The 15,000-nt window shown below is 44.6% G+C and overlaps 1 protein-coding gene and 1 non-coding gene across 2 annotated transcripts in view; one reads left to right on the forward strand and one right to left on the reverse strand.

Moving 5' to 3' along the window:
* ino80 (INO80 complex ATPase subunit) overlaps positions 1-15,000 on the forward strand; it is a 75,436-nt gene that overhangs the window by 10,759 nt on the left and 49,677 nt on the right. The window contains exons 10-22 of the mRNA XM_072449562.1: positions 1,081-1,176; positions 3,166-3,225; positions 3,303-3,445; positions 4,420-4,504; positions 4,896-5,013; positions 5,132-5,217; positions 6,092-6,259; positions 6,843-6,970; positions 7,771-7,838; positions 8,784-8,877; positions 10,702-10,897; positions 11,032-11,172; positions 12,080-12,305. Of these exons, the coding sequence (XP_072305663.1) occupies positions 1,081-1,176; positions 3,166-3,225; positions 3,303-3,445; positions 4,420-4,504; positions 4,896-5,013; positions 5,132-5,217; positions 6,092-6,259; positions 6,843-6,970; positions 7,771-7,838; positions 8,784-8,877; positions 10,702-10,897; positions 11,032-11,172; positions 12,080-12,305 (1,609 nt within the window). The remainder of the gene's footprint in view (positions 1-1,080; positions 1,177-3,165; positions 3,226-3,302; positions 3,446-4,419; positions 4,505-4,895; positions 5,014-5,131; positions 5,218-6,091; positions 6,260-6,842; positions 6,971-7,770; positions 7,839-8,783; positions 8,878-10,701; positions 10,898-11,031; positions 11,173-12,079; positions 12,306-15,000) is intronic.
* trnat-ugu (transfer RNA threonine (anticodon UGU)) lies at positions 8,522-8,594 on the reverse strand. Its single transcript has one exon. It is a non-coding gene; the product is annotated as a tRNA-Thr (tRNA).

Below are 15,000 nucleotides of genomic sequence, written 5' to 3' on the forward strand. Positions count from 1 at the left end.
CACACGTGTAGCAGCGGAGATGTTGGGTTTGATGGGAGGCGGAGTCTTGGAAACAACAGTGAGTGTGTGTCTGCGCATAAAAAAGAAAAAGACCAACAGTCTGCGAAAAATCCTCTATTCAACCTTTAACTTTCCTGACCTTACCCATTACCCTAACCTTGTTCCTGACCTTACCCATCACATCACCCTAACGTTGTTCCTGACCTTACCCATCACCCTAACGTTGTTCCTGACCTTACCCATTACCCTAACCTTGTTCCTGACCTTACCCATTACCCTAACCTTGTTCTTGACCTTACCCATTACACTAACGGTGTTCCTGACCTTACCCATTACCCTAACCTTGTTCTTGACCTTACCCATTACCCTAACGTTGTTCCTGACCTTACCCATTACCCTAACGTTGTTCCTGACCTTACCCATTACCTGTTCCTGACCTTACCCATTACCCTAACGTTGTTCCTGACCTTACCCATTACCCTAACGTTGTTCCTGACCTTACCCATTACCCTAACCTTGTTCCTGACCTTACCCATTACCCTAACGTTGTTCCTGACCTTACCCATTACCCTAACCTTGTTCCTGACCTTACCCATTACCCTAACGTTGTTCCTGACCATACCTATTACCCTAACGTTGTTCTTGACCTTACCCATTACCCTAACGTTGTTCCTGACCTTACCCATTACCCTAACGTTGTTCCTGACCTTACCCATTACCCTAACGTTGTTCCTGACCTTACCCATTACCCTAACGTTGTTCCTGACCTTACCCATTACCCTAACGTTGTTCCTGACCTTACCCATTACCCTAACGTTGTTCCTGACCTTACCCATACCCTAACCTCATTTAAGAAAAGAGGGGACAATGCTTGTTCATGAACATTCAAACAGGCGAACAGCGGCAGTGACTCCTTCATACTAGTGCAAACATTTAGCAGTAACTCACTTAAAACAAAGTAGATTAGACCATAGAGCTCCCCCTGCAGCCCTCTCGTGAAAATACACTCTCAGAGAACAGACACAAAAGCGACTGACTTAGTAGATTTGTATTATTCATTTTCGTCTTCTCGTCTCAAAGCGAGACAACATCTGGGGCCCGTTCCTGATCATCTCTCCGGCCTCGACGCTCAACAACTGGCACCAGGAGTTCTCACGATTCGTTCCCAAGTTCAAGGTGAGGATTTGAACCGGTTTATTTGTGGTTTTATACTTTTTATAAGCCACAAAGTAGAACTGATTCTCATTACATGGGAATGTGAATAACTTTGTGTCTAAACCAGGACTAAACCAGGACTAAACCAGGACTAAACCCCAGGACTAAACCAGGACTAAACCAGGACTAAACCAGGACTAAACTAGGACTAAACCCCAGGACTAAACCAGGACTAAACCCCAGGACTAAACCAGGACTAAACCAGGACTAAACCAGGACTAAACCAGGTCTAATCCGCGAATAAACTCGGACTAAACAGGTGTCTGATCCAGGGTCTAAAGTGGGGTCTGAACCAGTAACAAGCAGGACTAAACCAGAGTCTAAACCAGGGACTAAAGACTAGACCAGGGACTGGACCAGGGACTAGACCAGGGACTCGACCAGGGACTCGACCAGAACTTAAACTATGACTAAATCTGGACTTAACAAGATTTAACACTGTCTTAAACTAGGACTAAACAACTGACTGATTCAGGGTCTAAACTGTGGTCTGAACCAGGACTAAACCAGCAGGGACTAAATCAGGACTTAAGCAACTCACCGATCTCAGGACTAAACCAGGACTAAACCAGGACTAAACCAGGACTAAACCAGGACTAAACCAGGACTAAACCAGGACTAAACCATGACTAAACCAGGACTAAACCAGGACTAAACCAGGACTAAACCAGGACTAAACCAGGTCTCATTGTTCGCGATTTCTGACAATACTGTCATTAATATTAGTCTCCTAAATTAACTCGTACACAATGTGCCAAAAGTGTCCGTGTTAGGCTGAGCCAAATAATGTCTGTTTGTCGTAACCCGACCGACCTGGTATGAAACTAGCCAACTGGGAAAAAAAATCAGCATTTTGTTGAAAAAACGTCAAAATCTTTTATTTTTCATTTATTTCGCCAACTCACCGACCGGTCTTTCCTAAACCCCCGTGTTGAATATTTTTGTCACGTTGGTAAACCTATATTTCATCCCAAAGGAATGTTGACACACCGCTCAACGCATGTGCGACTTCATCATATTCAGTCATCACAAGTTATTTTGCCTCCGTCGGCGTCACTCAGCTGTCCATAGTAATGTCACACTCTATCTGGGTGTGAAATTTGACTTACGCAATGCATTCTGGGATTGAAACACGCCCAGCAGCGTCATCACAACAAACATGGCGGCGCCCGTGTTCCCCGCATGTTCCCCCGCATATTCCCCCGCTCACCTTCGCTACCAAAATAAAGGATAACGGCGTTCAAAAGGTCGAGTGAAAAATCTTAAAATCTGGAGATTTAGTCTCATGATCGGGTTGATTGAGACGTTTTCCGTCATTGACTGTTGAAGCCTCTGACCCCTGGACTGTTGAAACCCGACCCCTGGACTGTTGAAGCCTGACCCCTGTTGGCTCCGGTTACAGCAAACAGACAATTTATTTGGGGCAGCCTTATTGTAGCTCGCGATATTTCCCCAAAACGGTCTGCAGGAGGCGACATTGAACCATGAAGACCTCCACAGCACCAGTTGATCCGACAGTGGCCCTCAGAACGGCCTCGAGCGCGTCCCCTGAGGACTCACACATAGACGCTCTGTCCGTCTGTGTTTTCTCAGCTCATTCATCAGCGCTAACGAGCTGCGAAAAGAGTCTATTTCACCGTTTAAGATTAGCTTCCTGAACTCCCAGACCCACACCAACAGAAACAATGGAATATCAGGCCCGTCGACTGATGGAATAATGTCTGAATCTCCACAATAACAAACCAGGAGAACTCTTCCTGCTGCGAGCAAGTCCTCATTAATTGCATCAAAAATCTATAAATGTGATGTAAATGATGCAGTAAAACATGTACCAGAAATACACACAATGTACTGTAGTATTCCAATACAGCCGATCAGATGATTGAGCACTTAAGCACATTGAGTAGTAGTTCCCCCAAATGACTTTTTCTGTACTTCTTCTCTCTCCAGGTGTTGCCTTACTGGGGAAATCCGCACGATCGGAAAGTGATCCGAAAGTTCTGGAGTCAGGTGAGCGGCGCGTGACAAACACTGACGGCGTTTTTCCAAAGGATGTGTTTTTGTACCGACTTGTTGTGTTGCTCCAGAAAACCCTGTACACCCAGAACGCGCCCTTCCACGTGGTGATCACCAGCTACCAGCTCGTGGTGCAGGACGTCAAGTACTTCCAGAGGGTCAAGTGGCAGTACATGGTCCTGGACGAGGCCCAGGCGCTGAAGAGCAGCTCCAGGTAACATGTGGAGGCGGGGCCTGTGGAGGCGGGGCCTGTGGAGGCGGGGCCTGTGGAGGCGGGGGTTGTCCTGGTTTAGTTCTAGTTCTTGTTTAGTCTTGGTTTAATTCTCGTCCTGGTTTAGTTCTAGTTCTTGTTTTGTCCTGGTTTAGTTCTTGTTTAATCCTGGTTTAGTTCTTGTCCTGGTTTAGTTCTCGTCCTGGTTTAGTTCTCGTCCTGGTTTAGTCCTGGTTTGGTCCCAGTCTTGGTTTGGTAAATGCGCCTCCATTAAGAGTCACACCGCACAGCGAGAAGGTTCCAGTCCCAGGTTCCTCACAGCGAGAAGGTTCCAGTCCCAGGTTCCTCACAGCGTGAAGGTTCCAGTCCCAGGTTCCTCACAGCGTGAAGGTTCCAGTCCCAGGTTCCTCACTGCGTGAAGGTTCCAGTCACAGGTTCCTCACAGCGTGAAGGTTCCAGTCCCAGGTTCCTCACAGCGTGAAGGTTCCAGTCACAGGTTCCTCACAGCGTGAAGGTTCCAGTCACAGGTTCCTCACTGCGAGAAGGTTCCAGTCACAGGTTCCTCACTGCGTGAAGGTTCCAGTCACAGGTTCCTCACTGCGAGAAGGTTCCAGTCCCAGGTTCCTCACTGCGTGAAGGTTCCAGTCCCAGATTCCTCACTGCGTGAAGGTTCCAGTCCCAGATTCCTCACTGCGTGAAGGTTCCAGTCCCAGGTTCCTCACTGCGTGAAGGTTCCAGTCACAGGTTCCTCACAGCGTGAAGGTTCCAGTCACAGGTTCCTCACTGCGAGAAGGTTCCAGTCCCAGATTCCTCACTGCGTGAAGGTTCCAGTCCCAGGTTCCTCACTGCGTGAAGGTTCCAGTCCCAGGTTCCCGACAGCGAGAAGGTTCCAGTCCCAGGTTCCTCACAGCGTGAAGGTTCCAGTCCCAGGTTCCTCACAGTGTGGGTTCTGACCCTGTTTCCTTCTGTGTCTTCAGCGTCCGGTGGAAAATCCTGCTTCAGTTCCAGTGTCGGAACCGACTCCTGCTCACCGGGACGCCCATCCAGAACACCATGGCCGAGGTGAGTGACGGGTGCTCCTCTGTCCCTCACAGTCCCTCAGTCCCTCACCAGACGCACAGTCCCTCACAGTCCCTCACCAGACGCACAGTCCCTCACAGTCCCTCACCACACGCACGGTCCCTCACGGTCCCTCGCGGTCCCTCACGGTCCCTCATGGTCCCTCACGGTCCCTCACAGTTCCTCACGGTCCCTCACGGTCCCTCACAGTCAGGTCTGAACCATTTCTAAACTAGTGCTAACCCAGAATATGTATTTTGATGATTATCTGTATTATTTGGAGGTCGTGGGGCGGCTCCATGACTCGGGGCCACGCTCTTGTATCAGGCGATGGCTCTGGGGTGGTTTGTGTTCCTGTGTCATGGTGATAATGTGATAATTCTCCCCCCTCCAGCTGTGGGCGCTGCTGCACTTCATCATGCCCACGCTGTTCGACTCCCACGACGAGTTCAACGAGTGGTTCTCCAAAGACATCGAGAGCCACGCCGAGAACAAGTCGGCCATCGACGAGAGTGAGTGCGAAACGACGGAAACGCTCGAGAAACGCTCGGGAAACGCTCGGGAAACGCTCGACAGAAAGACGAGCCGCAGATGGATAATACGGTTTAAACGTTCTTCCCTGCGTTCCAGATCAACTTTCGCGGCTGCACATGATCTTGAAGCCGTTCATGCTGCGAAGGATCAAAAAAGACGTGGAGAACGAGCTCTCGGACAAGGTACGAGCGGCGTTTACAGAATCATACGCATTACCGTATTGTCCGTACTAAGGCGCACTTAAAAGCCTTCGATCGTCTCAAAAAACGGCTGCGCTTTATAATCCCGTGTGTCTTTGTAAATGGATGAATTCTGGTTGTGCTCTCTGACCTCGAGTTTGTGTGGTCCACGTTTTGTTTGATGCGCCTTATAGTGCGGAACATACGGTATGTGTTTTATTCACCGTCGTCTGATTAGTTAGTTACGGTTATTTCTCTTGTACGTTGACATTTTTAACATATATTTTTAACAAATCTGGTGACTGTGGGCTTCAGCGAGAGGATATTTACAGATGAAGTGAATTATTGACAAAAATTAGGAACAGTTCTGTCCTTTTTGACATTTTTGTTGAATAATGTCTTTAGTTTTTTGTGTTTTAAGTGGTCCAGATTATGATGATGAAAATACGCTTATTTTTATTAGTAGTCGACAATTTATATAGTTGTAATATGTAATATGCTCTGTCCCTGAAATATAAAATGAATAAATAAATACATTAAATAAATACATTAAATAAATACATTAAATAAATACATCAAATGAATACATTAAATAAATAAATAAAATTAGATTATGAAAATACAGTTTAATAAAATCCTAAAAATATCCATTAAATAGATTGTGATCTTGATAAGGATTTGTCCTGATTATTGGTCATCAGAAGCCATTTTCCTGGTCATTTTTACTTTTATAACCTATTTTGTTGGTCAAAACCAGGACTTTGAACCATAAACGTGCAAAAAAAAAAAAATTGAGGCGTCTTAGGTACAAGCACGTGCTCTCAGACTTAGTAGGCTTGACCGCCGTGCGCCGCTGTGACGCGTGCTGTGCTTCCAGATCGAGATCCTGACCTACTGCCAGCTGACTTCGCGGCAGAGGCTCCTGTACAAGGCCCTGAGGAACAAGATCTCCATCGAGGACCTGCTGCAGTCGTCCATGGGAACGGCGCAGCAGTCGCACACCACCACCTCGTCGCTCATGAACCTCGTCATGCAGTTCCGGAAGGTACTGCTGCTCCCTTTACTCAGCATGTTGTCTATTTGTCCCCAGTTTGACAATTTTTGTAAAGTTTATAATTGTACTTCCTGGTTGGACACAAATATTTCCACAGCTGTTACCTAGCAACCAGACTGTAAACAAGAGCCACAATCCACATAAATGACAGAACAGTTCTAATCTGACACAATAATACCTTAAAACACCTTTATTTAGTCCAACGATGGTTTAAACTGTCAGAAAAGTGTGTTGTTGTGTAAACTATCTCTGTGTCGCACACTGATGACATCACAGAGGGACTTTGCTCTACTTCCTGTCATTCTAAACTCTCATTTATTTCTAAATTTCTTCACAAACTGCAACTTAACAGAAGTAAAAGTGTGATAAATGTTTACCACAAGTTCTACACCAACAAACTAAGTCAGAACAGGAGAAATTGTGGTTAAAATATATTTCAAGTTTCATTTACATTTGTTCTCGTTCTTTAATGACTAAATGAATAAAACGACTAAACGTTGATGCCACTGATAAAGGTTTTAGTCTCGTGCTGACGCTGTAACTTCACCCTTAAAGTGTTTGGTTTTCCCCTCAGGTGTGTAACCATCCCGACCTGTTCGAGCGCCAGGACACGCGCTCGCCCTTCCACATGGCGCTCCGGCCGTATGTAATGTCCAAGTTCCTGTTCCGCCGCGGCCTCCTGCAGAACCTCACGCACAACAAGTGAGTGTCGCTTTATCACCAAACCTGCACCAGCTCTTATTCTGCTGTTTGAACCTCGGGAAACATGCTCTGAAATGCAGGGGGTTCTTCAGAATATAGACCTCGCTCAAACATAAAGTCATCTTTAATATCCGTTTGAAATGACTTAATTTAAAAACAAACACTGTCATTAAGAATTGTAGAACTAGAATCTCAACGTTTTTAATTTCCAAGATTTTAGACGTGGGCATTTTATTTTATTTATTTTATTTATTTTATTTATTTTATTTATTTTATTTATTTTATTTATTTTATTTATTTTATTTTATTTATTTTATTTTATTTATTTTATTTATTTTGGAGCCCCATTAGCTTCCACAAGTGAAACTAATTAGATCTAATTTATTCAACTTCACCGGTTCAGTCTCAAATAAAAGTGGGCCCAAACAGCTGCCCTGAGGAACACCACATGATCTAGATTTACCATCAGAAAAATACTTGCCGAGTTCTGCCATTTAGGTGAATTCTTAACAATGAAAGATGTAAACCCAGAACACTTAAGCTTTAACAACAAGATATGATGTTCAATTACAGGAAGTGCAGCTGTTGAGTCTAAAAGTACTGAGTATTTATATATGTAAAGTATTTATATATGTCCATACGTGTGACCAGCCCTGGGCACTCGTGTCAGTTTGAGACATTAAAAGTGTCAGTCACATGAGTTTATTGTGACTCGCTGAAGCGTCGTCTCCATCACTCAGACATGTGGCGCCCCCTAGAGTGTTTTCATTATTATTCACAATGTCCTTGTCTTTTCCCAGAATCCTTCAGGTGCTGCTTTCCCCCTTCTCGCCTCAAAACATCCAGCAGTCTTTGTTTCACAGGAAAGGTAAAGTAGCACACAGTGTTTTTGCTTCTTGCTTTACTGTGATGTTCCTCACTGTGGCATTAGTAGCTCCTCTAGAACAGTGTTTTTGTCTTTGTTGAGCCAGTTTAATCACCCCAAACTAAACTGTGGAACACATTTCACCTTTTATACAGCAAATATTATGAGTCGCTTGTCAAATAAAATGTATAATCATTTGTGCTAATTAAACAGGGATAGAAATAATTTAAAGATATTTCTGGCTTGTTTTAAAACATTTTATTTAAAATCTTGAGCTAATGGTATTTATTTATTTAAAAGCAACAGATTGTTTTTTTAATTCTGAAAAATTGGACATTTATCTCTGACAATTGAATGAACATTTTAGAGATGTTTTTACTGGAATAATTGTAACTTGTTGACTCTGAGATGTATTTTTATTATCGTTATGTGGACTAAAACACAGACAAACCACATTTTAGGACAAAGACGTGTGATTTGCAATATTTCCACCTCCATTTGGTAAAATTTTTCCCAACGCGCCCGACTTAAATGAGCCTAAATTCAAACTAAAGCTGAACATGAACATAATTGGCGGTGAAGCTGGTGTTGGACGGTCCGACTGGCACAAAAGTACAGGTTGGAACAGGTTAAAAGATCATGAGTCGGTCCGTTGTGTCTTCATTTGTCCGAAAAAACATTCATTAAGGCCCCAGCGAGAATTGAACTCGCGACCCCTGGTTTACAAGACCAGTGCTCTAACCACTGAGCTATGAGGCCTCACCTGCTGTGATGTCATGTCATGTAATGTTATGTGTTTGAACAAAGCTCTGATGTCACTTTTTGACAGTAAATACTGAGGCTTTCTCTGTTTAAATCACTTGACTTTGGCCTCCAGTTTCCTCTAAAGTCTTGTGTACTTTCCATGAAACCCACCTGAACATCTTTAACGTGGTGTTTGTTCTTCAGAGGAGGATGGAGGCAGCTGCTTCTCGTTCCTTCGCTTCATCGACGTGTCTCCAGCCCAAATGTCCAACCTCATGCTCCAAGGCACTTTAGCCAGGTTTGTCCCACTTTATTTCTTTTATTCATTTATGTATTTCTTTTATTCATTTATGTATTCTGATCAACACGACGATCAGACTTACATAGTACATTTTTATTATTATTGATTAAGATGTTTTTAATTAGAACAACAAAAACAAGAGAGAAACCAAATTGTAATAAAAGTAGAAAATAAGGGCTACTCCCTTATTTTCTACTTAATTAAAAAAAAAAACATTTATACAGTACATTTTTATTATTATTTATTCTTCAACAAAAACATAATAATAATAAATATAGCCGCAAGCGGCAATGATCGGCCCTAGCCACACCGCCGCCACGAGAGGAGGGGCGCTAACGCGCCCCAATTAAAACCTTTTATTACACCTGCTGAATCGTGACGCTGTCACGTCTTCTTCCTTTTGCTTTACATATGAAGGGAAAAGTTTGCGGCTCACAAAGTCCATGGCTCTTAGAATAAAAATGTTGATAACTTCATGGTCCAGCCCTGAAGATGAGTCCCACCAAATCTCCGGTTAATCGGGCTAACGGCCCTTGGATGAGTTCGTAAAAGTATAAAGTGTCAGCGTGTTCAAATTTCAGAGATTTGGCGATTTCCCCATTGGAATAACATGGGAGGTTTCTGTCATCGCTACGGCAACGTCGTAACAAATATGACATGGGTCTCATTGACTTTTTTGATCGGGATGCCAAAATGGAATTTATTGCCAAATTTCGTTAAAAAAAAAAAAAACCATTTTACCCTTCCTATAAAATGTTATGTCACTCTGTAGGGGGCTTTGTGCCACCAAATTAATTAATTAAACTTAAACCCTTTGCCGTAAACCTATTTTAACAACTGATTCAAATTTGAGGCAATTCAGACTTTATCTGCGCAAACGGCAGCAAATTTAAAATTTGGGAAATTTCCTAAATTGTAGCTACAGTTAGCTGCTTCACCGCGCAGAGACCGTGCCAGGTATCAAAGTAATTTTGATGTCCCACTCCTCAACACAATTTTCACCAAATTTCAGCTTTGTCTGGCCAACGTCCTGGGAGGAGTTGGTAAAAGTATGACAATTGGAAAAACTCCTGAGTCATGCTTAGCAAATTTTTATCCAATATGGCCGACATTTGTTGGGCGGACGGCGTTGCCGTAATAATCTTTTTACTTCTCTTGTCACCATCTACCTCTGCGCCAAATTTCATGATTCTACGATCAGATTTTTTCTCAATGCATTTTATGTACATTTAGGGGCGCTGATGCGGACATAGCCAGAATGTAGAGAGGCACGATCTTTAGAGGTGTGCAATTTTTTTTGACTTTTTGTCAATGTTCACTGGGTGAAAAATAGGGGTGTTGGACCGAAAAGAAGAAAGAAAGAAAGAATAATATACAGAATGTATAATATATATATAATAATAACTTTTGCACGGGCTTCGCCCGTTTACAACGGTAATGTTCCATTTGCCTACTACTAATTAGTATGCACGGGGCGTGCATGAGTGGAGGAGTGCGTTAGTGAGTGTTTGGAAGTGGGCGAACGCTTCGTGCTCAATTTCGTTTTCACTTTAGCAGCGGCCTTACAGAACTCATAGGCCTCTCGCCAGCTTGTGGCGCTCGGGCTTAATAATAATAATAAATATTAACAAATAAAATATATGGAAAAATATATGAAAAACATAAAAATGAAATATATGTATAGAAAAATGGCAACAATGGCATAAAAAAGGGGGGGGAAGGTTTAGTAGAAGACCATTTGGACATCTCAATATTGGCGCATACTTTTATGCTTTCTATGTATTTCTTTTTGCCGGTTTTTAAACTCCTTTTGTGATCCAGGTGGTTAGCTCTTTTCCTGTCGCTCAAATCCGCGTACCGACTCCACCACCAGCGTCTGTTCGAGGAGACGGGACGAGCGGCAGAAGAGCTCGCCGACGCTCCAGAAGCGCCGAAACGTCTGTCACGGAAAGACCTGATTCTGTGGATGGACAAAGCGGGCGCGTTTCCCAACACCAGCTCCAGCCCGGTCCTCCAGGTGAGAGACCAGACACTGTCCGAACACGCGCTGAATACACGCCTGAATCTGTCGTTCGTACACGTTTTCACGCCTGAATCTGTCGTTCTTACACGCGTTCACGCCTGAATCTGTCGTTCGTACGTGTGTTTCAGGACTTGGTGTTCACGGCGTCGTCTCCGGGCCTGATCGGACATTCGGACGTCGTGGTCCACAGTCGATCCTCGTCTCGTTTCTCTCTGAGGCCGTGTCAGCCGGCTCTGCCTCCAAAGTTCCTCCTGGTGGCCACGCCCAGGGTACGTCTCTCTGTTGTGTCACATGTTTTTGCGGGCGGGGCGTAGGTCGTCCTCTGTCCTGCTTCTGTTTGGCCCCTGCGAGAACCTCCAACACGGTGATTCTTCATCGTGTTCTTCTGGGTCTCCCGCCATTTTGTTTTCCCTGCGTTTGCGCAGTGCGTCCTGGTTCCTCCTGGCTCCTCCTGACTTCACCTGGCTCCTCCTGGTTCCTCCTGGCTTCTCCTGGCTTCACTTTGCTTCACCTGGCTCCTCCTGGCTTCACCTGGCTCCTCCTGGCTCGTCCTGGTTCCTCCTGGCTCCTCCTGACTTCACCTGGCTTCACCTGGCTACACCTGGCTCCTCCCGGCTTCACCTGGCTCCTCTCGGCTTCACCTGGCTTCACCCGGCTTCACCTGGCTCCTCCCGGCTTCACCTGGCTCCTCCCGGCTTCACCTGGCTCCTCCCGGCTTCACCTGGCTCCTCCCGGCTTCACCTGGCTCCTCTCGGCTTCACCTGGCTCCTCCCGGCTTCACCTGGTTCCTCCCGGCTTCACCTGGCTCCTCCCGGCTTCACCTGGCTCCTCCTGGCGTTGCTGTTTTAGTTGATCTCCAGGTTTCTCAGCAGAACAGACCTCTCGTTGGTGTTCCAGATGTTCAGTTTGACCTTCTGACCTTCTGAAGATGCTTGGCAGTCTGGAAAGTCTCTCGCCGAAAGCCGTCGGGACGATGCTGCTCTCTGATTGGTTCCAGTCCCGCCTGTGGGCCGTAAATGTCATGTGATTGGCCCGTTAAACGAATCAGAGGAAGCCAAACGAGATGAATTCTCAAGAGTTTGTCCATCTGAAAGAGGGGCACAATATTAGTCCGATTAGTCTTTTATTACCGTTCCCTTCACGTCTTGTTTACACGCTGCCTTCCTCGTTGCCTAGGTTACGGCCGTCCCCATGGAGAGGTACTGCAACGACCGCAGCGCCGAGTACGACTGGCGGGTGACGCGGGGCGGAGGCGGGGCCGTCTACAGGGACTGCTTCCTGTTCGGCGCTCCGCAGCTGGCCTCCGATTGGACGGCGAGGGCCACTTCCTTCTACCCACAATCCCCCGGGGGCGTCATGGCGATCAGCCCGAGGCACGGCTGGTCCTACATCCGGATCCCAGGTAAGAACACGGAAAACGCCCGATATTTGAAATGTTGGCTTGGACCGGGCGTGTTCATGAGCGTGCTCGTGGGCATGTTCGTGGGCGTTTTCTTTATCCTCCCTTAAAGCTGCACTCTGTCACTTTCCTGATTGAGGGGGCGTGTTTTTGCTTCGCCCGGAAAGTCGTTTGCGTGCATTATTTGTTGGGAGTGTCTACAGAGCCGCGGCGCGCGGCCGAAACTGCCATGTTAATTTGTGCCGCGGCTCCTGAAACTGCTGCGCTATTTGACCGCGCCGTTTTAGACCGCACCGGGTTAAGGTTAGAGTTAGGCTTAGGGTCAGGGTTAGGGTTAGGGTTAAGGTTAGGGTTAGGGTTAAGGTTAAGGTTAAGGTTAGGGTTAGGGTTAAGGTTAAGGTTAAGGTTAGGGTTAGGGTCAGGGTCAGGGTTAGGGTCAGGGTCAGGGTCAGGGTTAGGGTCAGGGTTAGGGTTAGCCATGAGGCTATATGGCAGTTTCAGGAACTGAAAGAAGAAGAAATATAATCATTGAACAGCTAAATAAAAATAAAAGTCCCATTTGGTCCAAATATTAAATTACATTAAATTACATTAAATTACATTAAATAAGTTAATTCATTAAATAGATTAAATAAATAAATAGATTAAATAAATAAATAAATAGACTAATAAAATAAATAATTAATAAAATAAATAGATTGAAAAAAAAACAACTAAATTTAAATATGTAGTGTCACTTGATACGTTCAGGAAAATTGTAGTCGTCATGGTGATTTAGAATTGTTTGTTTTTCTTGAGACACTTGTTTACGTGATATTCTGCGACTTTTCTTTATTTGACGTGTATTATTCCGATCGGTCCATAGAAAACCACACAAGACACATTATTTTCCTTGGTTTATGAGAAAAAAGAAAGAACAAAGCACGGACTGTTTTATATTTTATGGTTTTGCGTGACGGGACCGATTGAATATTCACTCACAAAGACGCCGTTTTGTAGTATTTCACTGAACGCTGCGCTTGCTTTGGCTTTCGCGAGCAAACCACTCCCGGTGTGTTTTTGATGGAACAATCAGGTGTCCGGCCTCGACAGAAACCCTTTCATCTGTTTCGTTGTGCGTTTTGATCATTTGCAGCTCGTGTCCCGCTTTGGCTTTACCGTCTCGTGACCTCCAGTGCGTTTTTCGCTCGTCCTAATCTCTTCTGTCTCCAAATATCGCGCTCCGAATCGGGTCTCGACAGCGGCGTCTGGTCCCGGCGCTCTCTAATTACAGACCCTTTTGTGGTTTTCCGGAAACGAATGTTCATTTTTAGGCCCCAAAACAATCGGCGTGAAAGGATAAAAGTGTTGGTTGGAAAGGGAAAGGTCTGTTTGTGCCGCTTTGTCGGGTTGAACCTGAAATCAAGTGTTTTCTCCGATAAAACGCAAACAAAGTCACATTTAAGGCACTGGGACAAGTCCTAACAACGTAATCCTAATCTTTATTTTACCATTTGAGAGTTTATTTTAGGACTGGACAACAACAAACATGTGTCACAAACTTTTCCCTCATTGATATTGATCTCGATTTCTTCTTAAAAAACTATAAAAAATGCTTTCAAAAGTAATTCATAAACAATACAAGCTTTTAATCACGTCTTTATACTTTGGAACATTATGGGGGAAAATGAGTGACATTTAGCTTTTAATAGTGTCTATCAGGCCTATTCAACTTGAGGCCTGGGGGCCAGATCAAGCCCGCCAAATGATCTGATCCGGCCCGCATCCATCTTACTTACTGGCCTTACTGGTTTAATTCTGGGTTAGTACTAGTTTAGACTTGTTTTAGTCCTGGTTTAGTTCCACTTCAGGCCTGGTTTGAGTTTGTGTTTGGTTTCTAGTTCTAGTTTAATTCTGGTTCAAAACTGGATTGTCAATTTTGTAGCGTAATATTGATAAAGTCGTTTAAATTTTATTTTACCGCAAAAGTCTAACGTGGCAGTATTTAGTTTATCATTATTGAAACAGATCTAGAGCTGAGGATATTTTGTGCAGCCCGAACTTTTGAGGCCACAATCTTCACAATCTTTATTCCTAAACAATCCTCTTCATTTCAACCTTTATTTGGTTTAAAATGCATTTAAAAAGTCTCATTGTTTGACTAAAAAGATAAACTGTCTACTACTGAACAAAACGTCGCCGTGTTTAAAGCTCTGAATCGTGTCGGTGCAAAGGTCATTCAACGTTCGCCCGTGAGAATGATATAACTGTAACCGTGGCGACCCGAGCAGTCCGTGGGAAATACAGTAATGCCTTCCTGCCCCTTCAAACGAAGTCCGGAAAAATGACAGGAAACGCCCGCCTTCTGATAGCAGGGCACAGAACAACACACAGCCTTTATAAACCGCACACAACACAACACACGGCCTTTATAAACCGCACACAACACAACACACAGCCTTTATAAACCGCACACAGAACAACACACAGCCTTTATAAACCGCACACAACACAACACACAGCCTTTATAAACCGCACACAACACAACACACAGCCTTTATAAACCGCACACAACACAACACACAGCCTTTATAAACCGCACACAACACAACACAACAGCCTTTATAAACCGCACACAACACAACACACAGCCTTTATAAACCGCACACAACACAACACAACAGCCTTTATAAACCGCACACAACACAACAGCCTTTAT

The sequence above is a fragment of the Eucyclogobius newberryi genome, unplaced genomic scaffold (genome assembly GCF_026437365.1).
Source record: "Eucyclogobius newberryi isolate DKJ021-1_F unplaced genomic scaffold, fEucNew1.0.hap1 SCAF_1, whole genome shotgun sequence".
Lineage (NCBI taxonomy): Eukaryota > Metazoa > Chordata > Actinopteri > Gobiiformes > Gobiidae > Eucyclogobius > Eucyclogobius newberryi.